The 24,665-nt window shown below is 37.4% G+C and overlaps 1 protein-coding gene across 2 annotated transcripts in view; it reads right to left on the minus strand.

The window, feature by feature from the left end:
• Positions 1-24,665, minus strand: part of CNTNAP2 (contactin associated protein 2) — a 1,581,556-nt gene that overhangs the window by 205,014 nt on the left and 1,351,877 nt on the right. For both annotated transcript variants that reach the window (XM_063452116.1, XM_063452115.1), the window contains exons 14-15: positions 18,780-18,936; positions 3,796-3,923 (exon numbers count right to left, since the gene is read on the minus strand). In XM_063452116.1, coding sequence (XP_063308186.1) covers positions 3,796-3,923; positions 18,780-18,936 — 285 coding nt within the window. The remainder of the gene's footprint in view (positions 1-3,795; positions 3,924-18,779; positions 18,937-24,665) is intronic.

Here is a 24,665-nt window from a genome sequence, read left to right on the forward strand (position 1 = left end):
TCCCTACCTGGAGTGCTGGCATGGACTTGTCCCTGGGGTCCAGTGGGGCGGGCGCCTCTCTCCATATCAGCCTCTCTCTCCATATCAGCCGCGACGAGGGAGCTGTGAGCTGTGAGCTGTGTGCTCTCTGCTCCCTCTCGCCGCGCGGGCTGTCTACAGTAGCTGGGAGCCGGAATATGACGTCATATTCCGGCTCCCAGCATCAGCAAACAGCGCGCGGCGAGAGGAAGCAGAGAGCACACAGCTCACAGCTCACAGCTCCCTCGCCGCGGCTGATATGGAGAGAGGCTGATAAGGACAGGGGGGACACGGGGGAGGAAGGGGGGCATTAAGTTGCGCTGAGTGCCTGCAGGAATGGCGTTCCTGCGCAAATAACAGTGCAGGAACGCTGTTCCTGCAGGACAATCCATAGACGTGCCGCGGGGATTAGGGTGTGCCCAGGCACACCCGGCACACCCCGTGCGCACGCCTATGCGTAGGACAGTTAGCCCACTGTGATAGCCCAAGGATAAAGAGAGGGAAGGGGTGGGAAGGGAGGGGGTCAAAGTGTGAAGGAGCAGATGGGTGAAGGCATAAACCCTAGCCTGCCATCCTTAGTGTGACATATTTAGACTTGTGTTTAGAAATCATGTGTTCAATGTTTCTATCTTATGACGAATGGTTAGTACATGTTGGATGCAGTCAAATTTCAACCATCACTTACAGTGATTATGAGTGAGAGAAATACTTGCATATACATAAAGATTCTGTACTCATTGCTTGGTGTAAAAATAGTGACACAAAAATAGTAACATAGTGATATTAGACACTAATTACCACTAAGAAGACAAAGGCCCAGCAATAAAATCCCAAGTTTTAAAATAGGCATTGTCTTTTTTGCCACTTTGAAATTTCATAAAAGTTTCGAAAAACTATGTATGGGAACATATCACAGGACCACTTACCAAGCTTAGGGAACGTATTGACAAAAATTTAATAAATGGTGTACAAATAATTACCACAGCAAAACAAAAGATAGAAACATTTAAATATTACACAGAAATTTGTGTACAGTTTAGTAATAAAATAATGGAAAATATTAAATGCATCTTATTAAGTACTCAAGGTTGTCTACTGGTTAAACATAGAAATATTTATGCGTCTGATATTACAAGTAAAGCCCCAAAGTATTAAAACTTTCATCATTTAAACAATAATGTGCAGTTTTCCCTTAGGCAGAGTACTTGCTTACAGGTCGCCTGACCACTAGCAGGCACCAGTTTTCAGCACTTATAATATGCCTTTTTGAGCTTACATAAGCTGGTGGGGAAAGATAAGTACCAGGAACCTTGACCAGTGTCCTCTAAACTGCAGTCAGCCTTAATAGACAAGAAGCAGGAACAATTTTAGAGGGTGTAAAACTCCTGTCACCGCTCCTACAGCGAAGGTGTGTGAGGCTGGACAGGAAGAGAAAGGAATCACTTCCCATCTGCTCAATGACAGCTGCTCACACAGGAAATGCATTGCATTAAGAGAAGAGGGAGCTCCTAATGATGCACACTGTATGACAGCTACAGCAGCTCTAATATCATCAATCTGACTGGTCTACATTAGACATAAGACATAGACATGTGATAGTGAGTAATTTGCAAATAACCCTTTAAACTCAAGCACTCAAGGCCTAAACCTAAAACAAGAAAACCTTTACCTTAACCCTATGTTTAACTCATCTTAAAATGTAAACACCTCCCATATCCCTATATTAAAGTTAACCCAGCCTTTATACAACTTTATATCCTGGAAACAAGAACAAGAGGAACAATATACAGGTGTCAATATTGCAATATATGATACAATGTGACAATGTGGGTAAAGATGCAATACAGAGGCAAGGGAGTGCTGGATTATTATTATTATTATTATTATTATATATAAGCATTATAGTTTATATGAGAGCATTATAAAAGGATAGGTAGATTGTAGTTATGTTACTTATCAATAATATTATTTATTTAGATTGAAATATTTTTTGGGGGTGTTTGTATATAATCAGGAATTACCAAAGGTATATTTATTTAAAAATACTCTTGCAGATTCTGGTGGCTATTTATTTTTTAAAAGTTAATTGGTAGTGTAAAGCATTACTGTAATTTACCCTCCTTGTTATCACTCTACATTACTTTCAGATTGACTACAAAAGTTGCAGTAAACAAGCAATATAGATGCAGAAAGAAAATTAAGAGTTCAGGTAGAGTGCAAGCTCCGGAGGATTTCCATTTATTTACCAAATGAAACCAATTCATTTATTTACTAAATCCCCAAATAATTAGTAAGGATAACAGGTTAATTTTAACTAGTTTTTATACTATCTTGCACCTTGCAACATATGTTAGAAATCAGCCATCATACATGATTGAGATATATATATATATATATATATATATATATATTAATATAACTAGTATTTTGAGCTCATAATAACATAATAAAATAATTTTACAAGAATATATTCCTGCCTCCGTGTAACTACATGTGGTGGAAGAGAACAAGACACAGGAACACAGATGTGTGAATGGGCCTGCAAAATATAAAACTCCATTTTAGTCCCGTGGACTAAATCTTCAGTTTTCTGATCAAAGCATTCTTTATTCTTTAACGTACATTGAAACCATAATATATCAATTGCTATTAATCATCTGAGCACATCAACCTCGGCAAGATTCGCATTGTTTCCCCTTGTCAAAGAATTATCATTACATTCGGTTCTCTTGTCTAGTCCATAATTAAACCCATAAAGCAAATACATTTTTTTATAAGGAAAAAAGAGAAAACTCAGAAGAAACAGAAAAGCTTATCATTATTTATAAAGCAATGATAATAAGACAACTGATATAATTCTATTAATCAAAATGCTCAAAGAGCAAAGACATCAAAAGATACACTATAATCAGCTGAGTGTCTTTGGATTTACCATTATTTGTTCTATAGTAAACCTGGTTAATATGGAAATAAATAGCAGAGCTAATGGCATTATCTCCGGTGTCCCATCTGTGAAGTGCTCTTTTTATGCCATTGCTATTATCTTTTCCTACAAAGAAGTGTGGTTGCCAGTATTTTTCTAATTAGCTGCAAAATTATGTGGTACAACAGACAAACCATATTAGCAATTTTGCCACTGAAAGCACACATCCTTGCACATGTTAAATAATTAATTTGTTAATGCAAGAGTAAAGTATTTATTTTTATGATTTAAATCAGAACCAGGAAAGCCATTTTTTATAGATGTGATCAGAAGAATTTATTTACACTGGGAAGCAAAGAACCTTTCAACCTCTAGATTTCTCAAGAATTTACAGGGACTATAAAAACATTTGCTAGTCATCAATTGCTTTAAAAGAGCCTATAGGCACCATAACCACTGCATGTCACTGCGTTCCCAGTCAATGAATAGTGTTAAAACATTGATGACATTGATATTACTAATATACAAGTGGAGGTTCCACATTTACAATTCCAGTCAGTGGGGTCCAGGCAGCAAGTGCTATGGTTTCTCAAATCGTTCGAAAATGCCTGTCGCCTACCAGCAGTAGGCAAATACAATATCATTGTTGGCAAACTGCTTTTTTGCATGTGTTATAAATGATTGACTTATTATTCATTTTGCTTTGTGTCATGATAGATTGTTAAACTTATATAAGCATTACATTTGGTGTACGACTATTTGAGTGGCTGTAAAATCTACCATTTTGTATAACGATATGCAGTGGTAATGTTAACATCAGTGCTTTTTTAGAAATACTCTTTGAATTAACTTACTGTCTCCGTAACAACGAAGAGGGTCAACTGACAACTTGGCTTCAGATGATGATCGATATGTATCTCCAACCACCACTTCGCTAACTGGGAGGTGCTCCTTATAAGACAGAAAACCAGCATCTTTCCTCCTAAGATATAAATACACACACACAAAAAATATGCAAGGCATTAACAAATTAATTCCATCTTCCAATATTTTACAAGCAATTAGCACATTATTCCATGTTATTTTTTTTAAATTGGTGACACTATCTATTTATGATCTGCACCTGTCATGGAATTGTAGTCTTTATGACATACAGTGCATTTGAATTTGGACAACTGTTCTGCAACTATTTAAAAATCATCAGAAACCCTCTATATTTGTCATCAGTCTTATAAGCAGTAACCAGCTTCTGCATGCATGATAAAGTTAGATATTCATATAAAACTTCAGTGATCTAATGTCAGATATATATGTATAATATAATGATAAAAAACAAATGCATGCATATATACGTATGCATTTATTTATACAAAATATACACTGAATTGGAGATTTTATTCAACTTGTCTTTTTTTTGCCTGAAGTGTACAAGTTGGTTGGAGGATCTCTATAACTCACTTTATAGTTAATACAACCCTATATGTTTTAGTCTGTTACTGCGTGCCATTGATACTATGGCAGCCTCTTCTAAAAAATAGAGAGAACCTGTCCCTGGAAAGCAATGACATTTCTAAGATTACACCTGATACTTAAATATCAATTTAGGATTCTAAGAAATAGCATTTTGTGAACAATAAACTTAGTCATTATAATTTGAAATAATGTTCTGATCATTATTGTCTCTTTTTGGAAAGCTGAAAGTTGTAATTCAGAAATTCCTTTGACTCCGGATTTCAGAACAGGTATTAGTTCTATCTATATAAAAGCTTTTTCAACTCAAGAGCTGAAGGGTAATTTGTGAATTCTTCCTTTTCCAGATCCATTCCTTTTGATACCAAGAATTTCTCTGTGGATGGAGAATAGGTTGATGGCTGCTTCTAAACACTACAGCTGTAAGTATTGCATTCAAGGTGTTACCACTTGAAATTTTTATAGGGGATCTTCAAAACAGGGAAGGGGGTTCTGCTTAGTGTTTAATTCCTATTGTTCTTATTCTTTAGTATATATAATTTTATGGAATGAGATATGTTGATTATATTGTATTCCTTAATCAAAACTCAGACCTTGTTTGCAATTTCCCCGCTGTGTATGTGTTTTATAAATAGTATACTTTTGGTAAAATGCTAATATAAGTAGTAAATAGCTATTCACTTAATGGTCACCAGTTGCAGTGACCAAGGAATGACATGCTTTTACAGATTGTTAAAGTTGTGCCTTGATTAAAAACCAACTAAACGTCTATATTAATTATTTTCCACAACTTTTATTTTTTGTTTGCTTGTTTGTTTCAGTGTGTACGATTAGAAATATTGCCTCTAGCTGCATTGTTTCATTTAACTTTAGCTAAAGATTTTCTTCTAGGAAGTCCATTTTTTTATGCATTGTTATTTTCTAGGGCATGAGTGAATATAAAACACTCTATCTCTGCATTATCCCCTTAGATCATAGTTAAAAGAAAAAACAACAACAGATTTTTCAGCATTTTATTAATTTTTGTAGATACAGAACAAAGTAAATAGTTTGCCTTCCGACCAAACTTTGTAAACTAATCATCATTAACTTATTTTACTTTTAAATTGAAAGTTTAGAAAGTGTCAAGCAAAAATTATGGTGGCACTTTATAAATAGTAATCTATCAGTTATACTGTGTCAACCACATTACTAGCAATCATATATTTATTTCATATTAAATAACCACTAAAGCAGGCATAGGCAACCTTCGGCACTCCAGATGATTCTTTGCCTGCATTATAGGTGTACGAGCAATATGGGGGATGTAGTCCACAACATCTGGAGTGCCAAAGGTTGCCTATCCCTGCACTAAAGTCTAAATAAAGAACATTTTGGTTCTGTCTAAAAAAAAATTCTAAATATAAAAATTAGTTTAAGACACTTGTTTAGTTGACAGTTCGGTTCATCTAAATACAATCCATAAAAAATATTTAGGAAAACTGTTTGGATGAACCAAAAGAGTGCGTACTGCAATCAGTGTACTGCAAAATATATTAAATAAATATTCTGTATATACAGTTGTGCTCAAAAGTTTACATAGTCTAGCAGAAATTATAAAATTGAGGCATAGATATGGAAAATATAACTGATCATGCAAAAAAAAATATTTTAATGAAGGATAGTGCTCATATGAAGCCATTTATTATCACATAATAAATGGCTCCTCTTTGAATCATAATTATAACAGAAATCACCCAAATAGTCCTGATCAAAAGTTTACATACCCTTGAATGTTTGGCCTTGTTACAGACATACAAGGTGACCCACACAGGTTAAAATGGCAATTAAAGGATAATCTACCACACCAGTAGCTTTTTAAATAGCAATTTGTGTTTGTGTATAAATAGTCAATGAGTTTGTTAGCTCTCACGTGGCTGCACTGAGCAGGCTAGATACTGAACCATGGGAAAAAAATACTGTCAAAATTACTGTAACAAGGTAAAGGAACTTTATAGAGATGGAAAAGGATATAGAAATATATGCAAAGCCTTGAATATGCCAGTCAGTACAATCACCTATTAAGAAGTGTAAACTCAGGGGATCTCTTGATACCAAGCCAAGGTCTGGTAGACCACAAACGATTTCAGCCACAACTGCCATAAGAATTGTTTGGGATACAAAGAAAAACCCACAGGTAACCTCAAGAGAAATACAGGTTGCTCTGGAAAAAGATGGCGTGGTTGTTTCAAGGAGCACAGTATGACGATAATTGGACAAAAATGAGATGCATGGTCAAGTTGCCAGAAAGAAGCCTTTACTGCGCCAATACCACAAAAAACCTTGGTTACAATATGCCTGACAACACTTTTACACGCCTCACAGCTTCTGGCACACATTAATTTGGAGTGACAAGACCAAATAGAGCTTTATGGTCACAACCATAAGTGCTATTATTATTATTATTATTATTATTATTATTGACATTTATATAGCACCAACACATTCTGTAGAACTTTACTATATGACAAAAGTGGGCGATTTAACAATAAATAAAACTTACAGGAACGATAGGTTGAAGAGGACCCTGTTCAAATGAGCTTACAGTCTATAGGAGGTGGGGTAAAAGACACAATAGGACAAGAGATAGCAATCAAAAAGGGGTGGGAATAAAGCAGAGCTGGAGAAGAGAGTAGAGTGCTGTCGTTTAGGAGAGAGCAAGGGACAGGTATGTAAGGTAGAAGTTACTCTGAGATGCCATAAACTTTCCTGAAGAGATAGGCTTTTCATGCACTTCATAAAAGATTGAAGTCTATGGGAGAGTCTGATGGTGGTAGGTAGGCAGGCGAGAAGTCCTGCAAGCCTGAGTTGGTCGTACATGTGCAGAGCATAGAGACCGAGAAGGGGCATACCTATGAATCAGTGAAGAGATGTAGGAGGCACTAGAATTGTTCAATGGTTTATATGGATGAGTACTTTGAACTGACTCCCATAGGATACACAAAGACAATGTAAGGAATGCCAGAGGGGTGAGGTGTGAAAGGACCAACTGGAGAAGAAAATCAGTCTGTCAGCAGCATTTATTACAGATTCGACCAGAAGACCAATTTGGAAAGAGTTACAATAATCCATGCAAGAGTTTACTAGAGCATGGACAAGGTCCTTAGCAGTATCTTGTGTAAGAAAGGGGCGGATGTGGGCTATGTTTTTAAGGTGGAATCTACAGGATTTGGTAACAGACTGGATGTGAGGCTCAAAGGTGAGGCCAGAATCAAATATAACACCAAGACAGCATGCTTGCAAGGATGGACTGATGTGGGTACCACTAACTTGAAGGGAGAGTGAAAGAGGAGGATCAGTATTAGGAGGAGGAAAGACAAGGAATATCATTTTAGAGAGATTTAGTTTCTGAAAGCGGGAGGACATCCAGTCAGAGGTGGAAGAGAGGCAAGCAGTGACACGTTGCAGGACAGCAGGGGAGAGAAGTCCGGGGAGGAGAGATATATCTGGGTATCATCGGCGCACAGGTGGTAGTGGAATCCAAATGAGGTGATAGGTTTGCCAAGAGAGGCAGTGTAAAGAAAAAACAGAAGGGGGCCCAAGGACAGAGCCTTGGGGGACTGCAACCGAGACAGGACGAAGAGAGGAGGTATCATTAGAAAAGGAAACACTAAATGTGCATTGGGATAGATATTAGGAAAGCCATGAGAGGACAGTGTCACAGAGACCGAGTAATTAAAGAATTTGAAGAAGGAGAACATGATCAACAGTGTCAAAGGCAGCAAAGAGGTCAAGAAGAATTAGTATGGAGTAGTGACCTTTTGATTTAGCTGCAATTAGGTCGTTAGTAACTTTGATAAGATCAGTCTCAGTAGAGTAGAGGTGGCGGAAGCCAGACTGAAGAGGGTCAAGGAGAGAATTGGAATTGAGGAAGTCAGTCAGACGGGTAAAAAACAAGTCTTTCCAGAAGCTTTGAGGAAAAAAGGGAGCAGGGATATGGGACAATAGTTAGATGGGGAGGACGGGTCAAGAGGGGATCTTTTCAGGATGGGTATTACAGTGGCATGTTTAAGGGCAGCAGGGACAAGTCCATAAGAGAGAGAGCGGATCAAGTGGGCAAGTGGTGGGGCGTGCGGAAAGGAGAGGTGTCAACAAGGCCTATAGTGAAAACAATACCATCCCCACTGTGAAGTATGGTGGTGGTTCACTAATGTTTTTTTTGGGGGGGGGGGAGTGAACTCTAAAGGCATGGGGAATCTTGTGAAAATTGATGGCAAGTTAAATGCAGCAGGTTATCAGAAAATACTGGCACACAATTTGAATTCCTCTGCATGAAGGCTGCGCAGGGGACGCTCTTGGACTTTCCAGCATGAAATAACCCCGAGCACAAGGCCAAGTTGACCCTCCAGTGGTTACAGCAGAAAAAGGTGCAGGTTCTGGAGTGGCCATCAAAGTCTCCTGGCATTAATATCATCGAGCCGCTCTCAGGCGATATCAAATGTGTGGTTCATGCAAGATGACCAAAGACTTTGCTTGACATGGAGGCATTTTGTTACAGCTATACCACCATGTAAGAATTAGGGGTCTTATAGATCCCTATTACAAAATTAATGCTTAAAGGGGCAATACACAGTATTAAGAACTAAGGGTATGCAGACCTTTGAACAGGGGTCAATTCATTTTTTTCTTTGTTGCATGTTTTGTTTTATGATTGTGCCATTCTGTTATAACCTACAGTTGAATATGAAAACCATACGAAATTAAAGGAATGTGTTTTGCCTGCTCACTCACGTTTTCTTTAAATATTGTACATATATTACCAATTCTCCAAGGGTATGCAAACTTCTGAGCACATTTGTATTTTGCAATACACATAAGAGCATTTTCCCAACATTTTATTCACAGATCAATTGAGAAAAAATATATAAATAAATATATATATATATATATATATATATTCACAGATAAAGTGGGAAATAAGCAATCATGAGAAAAAAGGAAGAGCAGTAAATAAATAGATAAATATATATATATATATATATATATATATATTTATTTGTGGTCGGTTAATATAGAGACCGCGATATACCTTGGGATTGGAACGAGTCAGTGTGGTGTGCCGAAACCAACGTAAGGGGAGGCCTGTAATAAAGAGGGCTCCCCTAGAAGAATTGTTTAAGTAAGAAGAGGGGTGAGGTGGGTGGGGTGAGCGGAACGCATTGGCGAAGGTAAGAAGGGGGGAGTAGGGTTTTATAAGAACGCTAACTCCACCCACAAATACAGACCTGCGGACTTTAAACTTGTGGTCAGTTAATATAGAGACCATGATATACCTTGAGATTGGAGCAAGTCTGTGGGGTGTGCCGAAACCGACGTAAGGGTAGGCCTGTAATAAAGAGGGCAAAAGGAATGCAGAAAACACACTTTATTGCAAAACATAATTATAATATAAGACTTTTAAATGCTTTCCTTAACTCTTTCTCTAGTTGTGGTATGCATCTATTGTATACCGCGTATTTCCAATGTCCCAACTTTTTGAGGATGTGAACAGGTGTATTGATACTGGATGTGACTGATGCAGCCCCAATTCTGAATGAATGCCCAGAATAAGAGGTAGGGTCCCAACCTACTCTAATGCACAGAGTTCTAATGTAGAACATGAACTTAGAAGTAGTGAGGGGACTGCCTAGCAGAGTGAAAAGTGGAGAGTGGCTGGAATTGTCCCTAACCTGGTTTAAATAAGTGTCTAAAACTTTGACCGGGCACCAATGATTCTCAGTAGGGTAGAAGGGCACTTCTAGCGGATGGCCCAATTGTTTTGTTTTGCCTGAGTGACAAAATATAGTAATCGTTCACATTTTTTAAGTCTTCCATGGTGAGACACAAATGTCTGTCTGAATGAGTTAGTTTTGTGAACTCTCTAGGCCTCAGGAACCCATAGAATGCTATGTACATTGTGGTTTTTAAGACCAGATTTGTATGGGGTTCAAATGATTGTGTGCCCAGCATGTTCGATAAAGCCCAGAACTTCTCTACATCTATAGGCAGACATTTCTGTGTAGTGTGGTGGTCTAATTTGTTTATGCCTTTCAGTATGTTCTTTATAGAGTAAGCAGAAAGAAAAGGAGCATGATTTGGCATGGTGGTCATAATGTGTTTTTGTACTCCTGATAGATAGAGTTTGATTGTGTTGTATAAAAGTTTGAGATGAAGGTGTCAAAATGCGGCAAATGCTACCATGGTTTGGATCAAATCATCGTGAATGTTAAATTCTACAGTGAAACGCTTAAAAATGACCATAGCTCTATTGTAGGTTTTCCTAGTGTTTATGGATAGTGCTGCCTGTGCCAATTTCCTGCCATGTGCCAATAGCCAGGTTAGTCCAGGATTAAGTTGTTGAACTCCGGGGTTTGGGTTGGGTACTTGTTGGCCGATGGGTGAAGAACGGAGAATTCCTGGAATTTACAACGGCATAAGGCATTAGCAGCAGAGTTGGAGTAGCCTGGTATATGTTCGCAGAAGAGGAGGAACTGGTATGTGGCAGCCAACCAGGTCAGCCTGCGAACTAACCTCATGATGGTCAATGAGGATGTCCACCCCTCATTAATTATATCACAGGCGGCCATGTTGTCGGTGTAACATTTAACTGCCATACCCAACAAGGATTTGCCCCATGTAAATGCAGCCGCTACTATCGGTAAGTAGCGGACGTCTTGCGAAAGGAAGGCAGTTTGAGAGTCTTTTGCGGCCAGCAATCTCTCAACCAGTGGTTTTTGTAGATTGCTGCCAACCCAGTGTTAGGGGCTGCATCTGTCAAAAAGACTGGGGATTGGTCGGATACTGGGGGACTTACAGTGGAGCTGAATGGCACGGAGGAGAAAGGAGCTGACAGGAGCTGTAGGAAAGGTAAGTAACAGCTCGCTGCCAGTCCCCCTCCTGCACAGTACACACCACTGGACCACCAGGGAATAACATAGCCCCCCTCCCTGGCCAGCTAACAAGCAGGGGGGGGGACAAAAACTAAAAATAAACATATAAATAATAATATAATAAAATAACAAATTTAATAATATTAAAAATAAAAATAAAATGTAATATTAAAATAATAATACAAAAATAAATAATAAAAATGCCCACCCCCCACCAAGGTTACACACTCTGCATCACATACACAAACACACTCTGCATCACATACACAAACACACACTGCATTCATACACACACTGCATTCATACACACAAACACTGCATTCATACACACACACTGCATTATATACACACACTCTGCATTATATACACACACACACACACACACACTGCATTCATTATATACACACACTACACAAACACACGCACACTCTGCATTCATTATAAACACACACTACACAAACACACACACACTCTGCATTCATTACATACACACACTGTAAATGAATATTCAATTAATAGAATTTTTGGGGGATCTAATTTTATTTAGAAATTTACCAGTAGCTGCTGCATTTCCCACCCTAGTCTTATACTCGAGTCAATACGTTTTCCCAGTTTTTCAGGGTAAAATTAGGGGCCTCGACTTATATTCGGGTCGACTTATACTCGAGTATATACAGAGTTTAGTTGTCGTAGTCTGAATTTTACTATTTGGATTTCAATTTGTATTTAGTGAATAACCTCAGAAGAAGGAAAGATATTGCTTTCGAAATCATAAAAAAAAAAAAAATTTAGTTAACAAACCATTTTAAAAATATGTATCACATAAATCACTTATATCATTCATGTTTTTTTTTTTGCTGATTGTTTAGTTAAACATTATTTATGCAGTCATTCCTTTTGCTGGGTATAGATGATATCTAAATTTTATGCCGGTTTAACAGGAATTAGATTTTAATATTCCGAGTTTGAAATGTGGTACTAGTGTTTATGAATACATGAGCATGTACAAAACGCTGTATTTAAGTGCTTTAGATAACAAATGACTCAAGCATCCATTTTTACAACATTTTAAATGTTTCGCCATTCATCAGAAATAATTATTTACAGCTTAATGCCTGAGAAATCGTGAGCACATTTTCGTTAATGGCAAAGCAGGAGGGTAATTAACTGATGTTTTTCATTAAGAAAAGCAGTGTGCCATAAAGCATAGACAAAATACAGATACTTGTCGATTTCCTCAGCTTGTAAACATGTGCATATGTCTGCGAGTATTATTTGTATTTCGATCACACTTTTTTTTTTTTTTTACCATCTCATTAGCAAGCAACTGACCTTGTGAGAAAACACCCACAATTTCGAATTTCATGAAAGACAGCAGATGTTCTGGGTTGCAGTTATCTTAGTTTTCTTAAAACTGTGTTAATTTGTATATATATACAAAGACATATTGACGTGTGATGGTTGCCTTATGTATAATATGGTTTAGAAGCATTGCATAAGAACATATGGAATGCTTTAAATAAAATAAAAAAAGACATAACATTAAAGGGGAGCTGTCAATCCCTAGAATTTATAATGTTATTTTTACATATCTCTGAATTTAAGCCGATATTCCTATCTCTTTAGTGTCTCTATCCCTAGTTTTAGTTTCATCCCTTTTTTGCAGTAAATTGTAACAAAATGAAGATTTTTACTTAACTTTTTTCCCATACCGAGGTTACAGTGGCGCTGCTTACTACTTCTCCTCCCACAATGTCATGGAAGTGGCCTGGCCTCCTCCAGTATGGTGTAATTCAATGCTCCTCAATCACGGCTTTCTTTGCAGGGCTCAGCATCATGTGACTGACTTTGCTGTAGTGTCGCAGAAGCGCCTCTATAGTGAGAGCCACTACAGGGAATTTTAACCATGCAATGTAAACATGGCAGTTTTTATGAAACTGCAATGTTTCATAAAAACACGAACTCCTAAAAAGCGAGAAGAGGAGGAGATTAGGAGGAGCTGCAGCCCCAAAAGGAGAACATGGCCATAGAATTGGCATCAGAAGAAGCCCGAAGAAGATTGGTGGAAACACCCAACAGGAAGTGGGTCTACCTACATTCCACGTGATCGTTTCTACAAGCAGGAATGCCGACTGTCTGAAACCGACCAAGCGGTATTTGTGAGCTCATTTGTAATGAGCTCACCAAGCGTTAATGTAAGTTTTTGCAATCTTGCTGTGTGTAAAATAAATTGGATTGCATAACATTATCGTGGGCCCCCTGGCTTCTCTTTTATTTGTTTTATTGCTGCAGCAAACTTGATAAAGGATACACTACTCATGTGGAGTTTAACCTTTTACCCAGGGTCTGGTACATCTCAGTATACCTATTTGGGTGGAACATTAAGGCTTTTTTTGTTAATACAGCATGCACTATGTATGTATTGTTTTTGTTTTCTATGGACGATAATATTGGGACATTCTAAATAAGTATAATTTCTATCTTTGCACAAAGGATTTCTTAAAAGTGTTAGTTATGCACTTGATGTTTTTTTGTGCAACGCTATTACTGGTTAAAGCAGAAAGAAAGCATACAGGGAACGTGCATGTTCATCGTTGTAGAAAATGTTTGCACTGACTTTGCCTTGTCTGAAATGTTTATTTTCTAAAAAAAAATAAAAAATTCAAGAGAAGTGAGAGTATGTCTTTAAGATATAGGCTTATATAAATACATAATCCTGGTTGATTTCAGTATTTTCCTCCTCCTCTGCTAAATAAACTCAAGGGAGTTGCCTGCCAGAAAGAGTCAAGATAAAATGCTAGTAGTCTTGCCAGTTGGACAGGCTAATTCCTGTTAAATGTGTACCATGCAACACGACTAGGTGATCCAAACATCTTAATTCACATGGGCCCATCAGCATGTATCAGGCCACAGTGTGCACAGAACATTGGTGATAAAAGATTGTAAGTTTTGAATAGAGACCCACACAGCAATGAGTGACAGACCTGATTAAAATAACCCTGCTACCTTTTCTTTCATAACTCCCTATTGCATATTGCTTATCAAATTGCAATAATTTAACACAGAAAAAGGTAGATTGAGTGTTGTATTTTTACAATATATTTTTACATAAAGTAAATTACAATACATAGAAGAATTTCAGCATTTAATAGAATGCCAGAAAACATTGAGCTAAATGGGTTATGAACGTTCATATTGTGTTAATGAAGAGATATTTGGTAATATTCTATTCTTTTTTTATTTTGTTCTTAAATTATAATATTTATTGAGATGGAATAAAACACATTGAGGCTAGATATAGGGGAGAATTACAAATCACCAAACTTTTTCTGCTGAAAAGTAAGAATGAAGATATGGAATATGGGATAGTTCAAATCAAATTGTTAAATAACCATTTACTGAAAGAGCTGTTAATGGACTTGCCAGAAAAGGTCATGAACTACAATACTTACTACACTTTTCCCTTTTCCCAATTTTATAGAATAACCAAGGTAGACTGTTGTTAATTGAACATTCATGCTTGGTACCAAGACATTTTAGTTTAATACCATATTTAATGTGTTGATTTTAAGATTCTAAAGGTAAAAGGATGAGCATGGCATTAATTTAGTTACCTTTAATAGATAGAAAGCTGAAACATTTCTGGACAATTTTATACCTCTCTATCTTTTTTTCTGTCTATCGGTCTGCTGTCTATCTTTATCTAAATATTTTGACATTATATATTACGTAAATGAATAACATATATATATATATATATATATATATATATATATATATATATATATATATTGTTTACTGCTTATTCTTTTTTCCCTCTGTTGGTTACTTCTTCCCACTTGATCTGTGAATCAAATGGTAGGAAAATGCACCTTCAGTAGTACACTATGTGGCCCATTTGCATGGCTCTTGGTTTCTCTGATACATTTTCCTGAATCTGAGTCTGAGCCAGCCCACAACATGGATGAAATTCTGCCATGCTGAATTTTTTTTTATTTTTTTTCATGTAGCCCCTCTCCTTGGGTTTACTGTTGTAATAGCAGTCAAGCAGGTCTAGGATCTCACTTTGCCAGATTGCCCTGACTCCCTAGCATCTGACATGGAGCATTAGCCAGGGGAGGTTGCATAAACAAAGTAATCTCTTTCCATGTATGGCAGTGTAGGGAGACTGCAGGGCATGATATACACCAAAACCACTTAATTAAGCTAAAGCTGTTTTGGTGCTTAGAGTGTCTCTTTAATGTTTGCCAGATAGAAATGACTGAAGCCGGCACTTGTGGTGAAGCACAGTCGAATTGTGCAGTAGGATGCAAATCTTACTTAGGTCTTGACTCACGCATAAACCTTGCTTCAAGGCAGAATGCAACATGCATGGCTGATTATAAGTGGGACTGCTTATTTTACTGGCCATTATGATTTAATACAGATATATAATTACTTTTGTGCTGGCAACATCGTTTTTACACCAATTTAACATTAGGCAGCCCAGAACGTTTACTGTTTTGAACTACTTGAGAAAACTCTTGAGGCTGAAGTATTAAAGACAAAGAAGGGAAAAAAAAATCATTGCCATGGACTTTAATGATATCTAAGAGTGGCACTTGTATTGATTACTTTATACAAACATTATGAAGGTGTCTCGTATTGGTTTCTAAGGTTACTGAAGTGTTACGTTCAAAGACATTTTTCTGTATAAATTCTTACAATATACAGTCATAAAACTATTAACCAATATAGCCTCCACTTTTTTTTGTTAAAACATCTTGCCTCACATTTTTGTAACTCAATGTTTTGTATGATAATTATATTTTAGATGTTTTATTTTATTTTTCTATGTTCTCTTTTGTGTCTGTTGTTACTTTCTCTAGAATTGCTTTTCAATCACACTGTAGGGGGCCCAGCCGCAGTCACTCCTGTGACCGTGGGCCGTCGAGATGCTGCACCCTCCGTGGTAGGTACACCACTGTGTGCAATGTTAAACGTGTGTGAAAATAGTTACATATTCCGGCTCCCGGCATCAGTAGACAGCACGCGAGGAAGAAGACGAGAGAGAACACAGCTCCCTCGCCGCGTCTGACAGGAACTCTGCCACCCGCCGCACTGAAGCCCCACTGGACCCCAGGGACAGATCCACGCCAGCTCTCCGGGTAGGGAGACTGGGTGGACATTTAATATTAATAATTTGTGTGTAAGTGTATGTGTGTGTGTCTGCATGTGTATGTGTGTGTGTCTGAGTGTGAGTGTGTGTCTGTAAGTGTATGTGTGTCTGAGTGTGTCTGAGTGTGTCTGTGAGTGTGTGTGCCTGTAAGTGTATGTGTGTGTGTCTGTGAATGTGTGTGTGTGTCTGTGAATGTGTGTGTGTGTGTATAAGTGTGTATATGTCTGAGTATGTGTGTATATGAGTGTATGTGTCTGTGTGTGTCTCTACATGTGTCTGCATGTATGTCTATATGTATGGGTCTGTGTGTGTGTGTGTGTCTGTATGTATGTGTCTGCATGTATATCTGTTTGTCTGCATGTGTGGGGGGGCAGGGACATGTGGGGTAGGAGGTAGATGTATGGGGGCGCCCCAGGGCACTTTTCACACCGGTCCCTGTGACTTCTAGTTACGCCTCTGATTGCACACTTTGTAATTTTCTTTCAACACTAATCATAAAGCATATCAGGCATTTATAATCCTTGAAAAATTGTTAAATAACCCTTACATTTCTACTGACTACTAACTTTATTGTGATGTTCCAAAATATTGAGGCAATTGTTCTGAACAATTTAAAATAATTATAGTACATAGTTTCTGGAAGTTCTTACTTAAACACAAAGGAGCCATTTATAAACACCCATTTATAAACACTGGCAATTTCAACTCTTTTCAAGTTATATTATATTAGAGACTACTTGCTAACTGTGTTAGGGATAATTACATTTGTGATTAAGATCATCTTGCTAAACATAACCCTTGTTAAATACTTTTAATAAATGCTGCAACCATTTAAAGGTTGAACCTCAATCGGCACCCCAGAAGTTCTATATAAAACATTTTAAATTCATTAATTTGGCTTTTTGTAAAAAAAAAAAAAAAAAAAAAAATGTATAAAAAATGCAATCTGTCAAAATCAGTTTGCATAGTTTTATTCTATTGTCAAGAAAAATGATATGTTTGTGTTGTAACTCAGTCTCTTTCCTGAATAAGGCATACTGTAATGATTAATTTGCTGCTTTGCTTTACAGTAAAATACATATACGCGCTAAGGCATTCATTATCAATTTTAGTAATATAAATGTAAATGTATAAACTAGAAAAGTGATGAGGTAATGCTTAGTAAACAAATACCCTAGAGGTGTATTCAATCATTTGGACGGCTGTCCTGACAGTAAAACCACTGTGTTCAGAACATTTTAGTCGGACGTTAGAAAAAATTCAGTCAAGTTTACTTTCATAAGTCTTAGTTACCTGTAATTCAGTGCGGATCAGTGCATAGAATTATTGTTGTCAATTACGTTATTATCAAATCATTATCTTGTCTTACGTCAAGGCTGATTAAGATAGTATAATCAATCTGTAACTAAGTTCCATCAGGAGCCATTAAAGCCAATAGAAATTATATTAGTTACAAGAGATGACACAAGCAGCTGTGTAGTCTTTTAGACACAAATAACTAAAGGGAATCTGCTTCATTAAATAATTACCCATGATAGCATATAATTGGTTACTATATTCATTTTGACCGTGAGAAAGATCTTAACACAGAGTTGAACATTTATTGAACAAGTCAGAAATTTATTAATAAGGTCCATTCAGTTATTATTTTGATTTTAGAATCTGAAAACACGTTTATCTTTCTAAAAGTCACAATAAGCATAAACAATGGCAAGGACATTCTGGTTTGCTCCTACTCCTGGGACATTGCCAGCAATGCGGTACATTCCAATTTACTGGCTTTATGGCCTTACCACATGTTTGTGGTTCCCTCACAATTCTTTGCACGTACAACTTTGGACCTTTTTGTGGCCTCTTAGACTCATAACAAAGATTGGATATGTAAAGGACTTCTGTGGTTTCCTGAACCATAATAGTGAAAATGTCCATCATTTTTATAGTTCCTTTGGACAATATGCCTACAACAATTGCAACCTACAGAGAAAAACTTACTAGCCTCTGTTTTATTCTGAGTGGTGGCTAGATTTAAGCCTTTATAGATAGAAAATTATACTCTTAATGAGTTTACTTGTTTAATATTTCTTGCTCCGTTTAATATTTTTTTATGGTTTATGTTAAGTTTGTGAGCATGGTTTTGGATCTTGTGTCTCTTCTTTTTGTTTCTGATTGACGCTGACCTAGGTACCTTTCTCCCACTGACTATATGATATGTTTTACTTTCATTGCATACCATGTATCATATTTATATTTTGATAGATATATACAAAAATAGGGATACATCTGTAGTCTATTTATGTCTTACCATTGCCTTTGGTCAGCATCACAGTTACAGTGGAATTTGCTATCGCTGCAGTTCCTTTCAATACCACAAGCACACTTCTGAATTCCAGGGCCAGAGCCACCCCAATAATTGTGTCTTTCATTGCCTTTTCCAACCCACCACGAATAAGGGTTCCCATCTGAAAAAGATAGAAATGCTATTTTTAGCAACTCATATTGTATTTAATATTAGTTAAAAAAAATTCTGAGACTTTCCAGTTTACATGTTATGTCTTTAATCGGTTTATTATGAATTTCAACAAATGGAATTAAGAGAACTTTGGAGTTCTACTGACCCTATCTTATAAATGTGTAGCTTATGTTTTGTCACATTCATTATACTACAAAGTTAGACAAAATAGGTTTATATCTTTAAAATAAATGAAAATATTAACTCCTAAAATTACCATTAGTGTAAAGTAATTGTAAAATGCATATTGTTTTATCTGCTATAGTCATACATTAATCTATTCCAGATTTATGTTTATATAAAAAAAAACTGTATATTTGGGGCGGGCCTGACTGCAGAGCTGAGCAGACGTGTTTGTCTGGGGCTCCAGCACTACTAAGCACAATCGTTTGTAATCCGCACTGACAAAGGCCATAACCGGACTTAATTTGTAGCCCAAACGACAAAGGACCGGGTGAGCTATATGGAGACACCAAATATGTGGTGTTACTCACTGGACCCACAAACTCGGAGGCCGGGGCCTACCAGCATGGAGGGTGTGAGGGAGACGGCCGCTCCCCGACCAATATACCCAGCTGAACATGCCAGTGTGAAACCCCGTTCCCCCCCTATGGACCGGCGGGGGTCATCCCGGTCCCCACCGACCCAGAGCACACATCTGTCATCCATCCACTTGTCATCCATCCAGGTGCCGATGGGAATGGCACCTGGACGAACAAAATGGCAGCCGCGTCCTGGTCGACTGGACCAGCACCTTATCAACGAGACAGCAACTACGTGGAAGACGCGCTCAAACGCCTGGACAGGATATTCGACGACTTCTGAGCCAAATTAGACCAGCGCCTGACACAACCGCCACCCTCAGCAACCCACGAGGTAAAGGAGCGGGAGACAGGAGAGTGACACACTATGAGCACACTTAATCCCCAAGCTCCTGCTGCTCAGACAGATTGCCCACCCAGACGCAAGGGAGGCCAAGGACTCACCCCGAAGCACCACACATGCCGCAAGCGAACCCCTCGCCACCAGCGAAGATCAAATGCCGCAACCACCACCCACAGAGGGACAGATGCGGCCGCATGGAGCCGCCGACTCGGCAGAGTGAGGGGTCAGGCCACCTACAGGGCACAGGACTGGACAGAGACCTCGGCTAGCCCAGGCCACATCATCGCCCTGGAGGGCCAGGGGGCATCTGCCAGCATGCTGCCCCTACTCACGTGGCAACACAAGACCCCAATCCGACTCCGCTACCACTTTATGGGGAAGGACTTGGACTTTGTCGGAGCTCAGGTCAATGACCCAGAGAAACAGACCTCAACACGGGCCCAGGGCCAATGGGCTTCCTCACCACACCCCCACTCAAGCGATTCGACCACAGCCCCTCAGTGCTTCCCGAGCACTGGAATCGGCTGACCCGGGACTCACACCATTAAACAGAGCTGGCCTAACAAGCCTCCTGGACTCCTGTAGCGCAATCCCACTAGCTGCAGCTTATACGCCATCTGTGGCTATGAACACTTCTTATTAAGCTAAGATATGTTACCCATGCTGTTTCATTTATACCTGTCTCAACCTTGATAGCTATACTTTACACCATAATAGGAGTGGAGTGGCATGCTTGCATCACACTCAAAGTCCTCGAGCTCTAGCACAGAACATATGTTGTTTTATGCGCTGTTTTATATTGTGTCATAGCTAAACATGTACCTCACCTGTCCTAACAAGCAATGAACATACTTAATATAAGTTAAAGACAAGACCTGTCCACTGTTTCGCCTAATTTTGCTTGCGACCTACCATATATTACCTAAACAAACACTATGTATGTCACCAAATCTAGTGAGAAATGTTAATGTGATGTTTATATATGTGTTTAGCCCCCTCTACTACCGCCCCAACATAGCTGGCAACATCCAGGTGACACTCAGAGGCAATGCACCTTTAATTAAATGACCAGCACGCTTCCAGGGCGTTTTGAGAATCTAGTTACCCCATCTCCAGCTACCTTTAGCACTGTGTCGCACCCTGATTTATAGGATTTATATGCTATGCTTCTCCAGTTATACTTTAATTTAAAAATGTGCAATGACCTAGCCTACCATACTAATGTCTCATGTTGCATGACACTGTACTGCTTGATGATGCTGTTGTGGCACTGTAAGATCAGATGTAATTCCCTGCACGCAAAAATAAAGAATAAAAAAAAAAAACTGTATATTTGTCAATTCCTATTCTATTATGTTCCTTCTATCATTTTATATGGTTTGTTATATTTGCTAAATGGTAAAATGAAATTTCAAACTTTCCTCTAAAACAGTCACTGGTTGAACATCGTAATGGCTTCATCTGTTAAAAAACCCAAAACAAACATAAAACAAAATCAACCTAAAAACTTCCTAATATTGAAATTACCCAGAGATGATTAAGTAAAAGTTACCTACAAAGATAAAAGGTCACAGGTTAAAAAGAATATTAGGAAAAATATTACATCTATAGAATTGTATGGGAAAACAATAAAATGTGATGCAACTAATATTTGCTAAATCAATAACATAATAAAGAGCATGAATTTACTTGATCTAAATCACACACTATACTATTTTAAACTATGAGCAGAATTTCTCACTAACTCCTAATATGTTGTTTTTGTGGAAGTGACGGCGTTGGCCACTGATACCAGTGGTCATCAGTTGTCATAACTAGTTTCTCCTGTGATGTTGGTTTGTCTCGAAAAAAAAATATTTACTGTGCAGCAGAACTACAAATGGAAAAAAAAATTACAGCATGCCAACTTTTCCTATAAACCTTCTGATTTGAGTTAGATGATGAGCAAGTAATGAAACACTATGATCTGATCAATTGTCTTGATTACCCTAGGGTTGTGTTGCCCTTTTTGAATACTAAGCCTCATATCTGAAGTGACAGTGCTTTATTATTTTTTCAGTATGGTAATAAATTACTTTTTTATTGAATAAAATACTGAAGTGTTACTAAAAATTGATCTTTCAAAAGCTTTGATGTTACTCACCCCTGAGATATTTGAGGCTTTTAACAATTGTGAAGAAAAGATAAATGAATTAGAACTTACATTTTTAGAGCCTGAAATGCTAAAACGAAAATATTTATTACAAATAATTAACCAAATAGTATTAATAGGGTAGGTGTATTTACAAGAATATTGCAATGTTTGGTTCCAAACCCCAAACTAGTAATTTGAGTACATTTTCTTTTTTCAACTCATTAAAATGTACTCTTTAGTAATTAAACCCTTGTATTTATGTCAACTGAATAATACAATTGTTTTAGGATGTTGTATCAACTAATCTAATCTCATGAAAACAGAAAATTGGGACTTGGATTATTATTATTATTATTATTATTATTATTATTGGCATTTATAAAGCGCCAACATATTCTGCAGGGCTGTACAATTGTAGAAAAGACAGTACAATCTAAACAGACCAATACAAAAGGTAAAAAGGGCCCTGACCATGAGTTGGGATCTAACCACTAAGGCTCTGTTCAAAACAATATTACAAACAATATAATAGCTTTTTATAGAATAGATCACTTTTAATATTCTCTTAAACATTTGCCATGATCTGGTGATATTCATTCTGGTAGGTGTTATAAAAAAATAATATAAAAGTGTATATAAATGATATCAAAATATATAAAAATTATGGAAAATCGTGTCTGGATGTCAATTATTAAATACTCTGACAGCATGCTATTGTTGGAGCAGCAACATTAGTTATCATATTTAATGAGCATGTTTGTCATACTGGACAGTAGGTGGAGATATTGGAAGTGAAAAGAGTTATGAAATGAAATAGTGTTTGTCCCTGTTAATGCATCCTGCTATGGGTAATTGAATCCTTGGTTCTGACAGTTTTGTTGTTTGCTGCGCTGATCTAATACATGCTGTTTAAAGCCCTGAATTTGTTTTAATTCTGCTCAGGTTCCTTCTAGAAAACTTAAATAAACCTATATAAACCTACCAAGGATATTATGGCACTAGAAAAAGTGCAGAAGCGGGCTGCAAAATTAATAAAAGGAATGGAACATATCAGCTATGAAGAAAGATTAACACATTTAACCCCTTAAGGACCAAACTTCTGAAATAAAAGGGAGTCATGACGTGTCACACACGTCATGTGTCCTTAAGGGGTTAAACCTATTTAGTTTAGAAAAACGTCGCCTGAGAGGGGATATGATAACATTAAACAAATATATTCGGGGGCCAATACAAACCATTGTGTGGAAATCTATTCACAAACCGGACTTTACATAGGACACGAGGTCATGCATTTAGACTGGAAGAAAGAAGATTTCGTCTAAGGCAAAGGAAAGGGTTTTTTTACTGTAAGAACAATAAGGATGTGGAATTCTCTGCCTAAAGAAGTGGTTTTTATCACAGTCTATACAGATGTTCAAACAGTACTAGATGCATACTTGCAAAAACAGAATATTCAAGGATATAATCTTTCAATGTAGGGTAATAACTACTTGATCCAATTATAAATCTGACTGCCATTCTGGGGTGAAGAAGGTTTTTATTTCCTAGCTTGTTGCAAAATTGTGCTTCAAACTGGTTTTTTTTTGCCTTCTTTTGGATCAACAGCAAAAAACAAATGTGAGGAAGGCTGAACTTGATGGACGCAAGTCTCTTTTCATCTATGTAACTATGTAACTATATTCTGAATAATGAAAGTGATATCACTTATTTAAAAAAAAGAATCTTTCAACTGCATCAAAATTTATAGCAGAAAAATATAATTATGTGTCAGGCATGACATGATATAAAATTTACAGTGACAATACAAATGTAGTTCCAGGTGGTATCTTGATCCAAGACACATCTATCCCTATTTTTTTACCATATTGATTTAAGGGATGTGCTGTTCAGGGAACATGTGCTGGCAATGTAAGAAAATGATCAGACTCTGGGATGAGGTCTTCATGCTACTCAGTCCTATTTTCTGGATAAATAAACCAGACCCCTTCCTGGTGCTCCTGAATGGCACTCCTGTATCACTGAAACTACAGTCTGCTGCTGAAAAACAATGCCATACAGATTTCTGTTGTCCTAGTTTTGAAATGTTAATTAACAAAATTGGATTTTGAAGGAGATGACTGCGAGACTCAGAGGAACTCTAGGTGTCCACAACAAAGCATTATATTGCTGGATTGTGTACTGATCCTCCCTGGATCATGTATAATATCTGATTTAAGGAATTACAGGTATTTTACGGGTGTTTTAACTCCGTTGACCTTTGGATGCTCCAATGAGTGGATCACATTGTCTTACAGCGTTTTTTTCATACCATTAATCCCGCTCTCCACCTTTTTTTAATTCTAAAATGTCCTAAGAATGTATTTCTTACTCTAGCCCTTGCTTGGCTTTTCAACTACATTTTTGTACCTGTTTTTGACCTTTTGCTCAGTTTTCTGGTGTATTTGTAATTATTTTATTTATTTTTTGTTTCTTCTGTGGTAGTAGAAATTATATATAAAATATAATCAGGGATAGCAAGATTTAAATAATATTTTCAGAAGGCTTATCGGATTTAATATGGTACTTATATCTTCTTGATTGCTTATTAATATTACTGTTTTAAGCCGTGGGTATTGTACAGTGCTTTTCCTTTATACTGCCTTTTCTATCTTAATATCTGT

This window comes from Pelobates fuscus, chromosome 4 (assembly GCF_036172605.1).
Source record: "Pelobates fuscus isolate aPelFus1 chromosome 4, aPelFus1.pri, whole genome shotgun sequence".
NCBI classification, from domain to species: domain Eukaryota; kingdom Metazoa; phylum Chordata; class Amphibia; order Anura; family Pelobatidae; genus Pelobates; species Pelobates fuscus.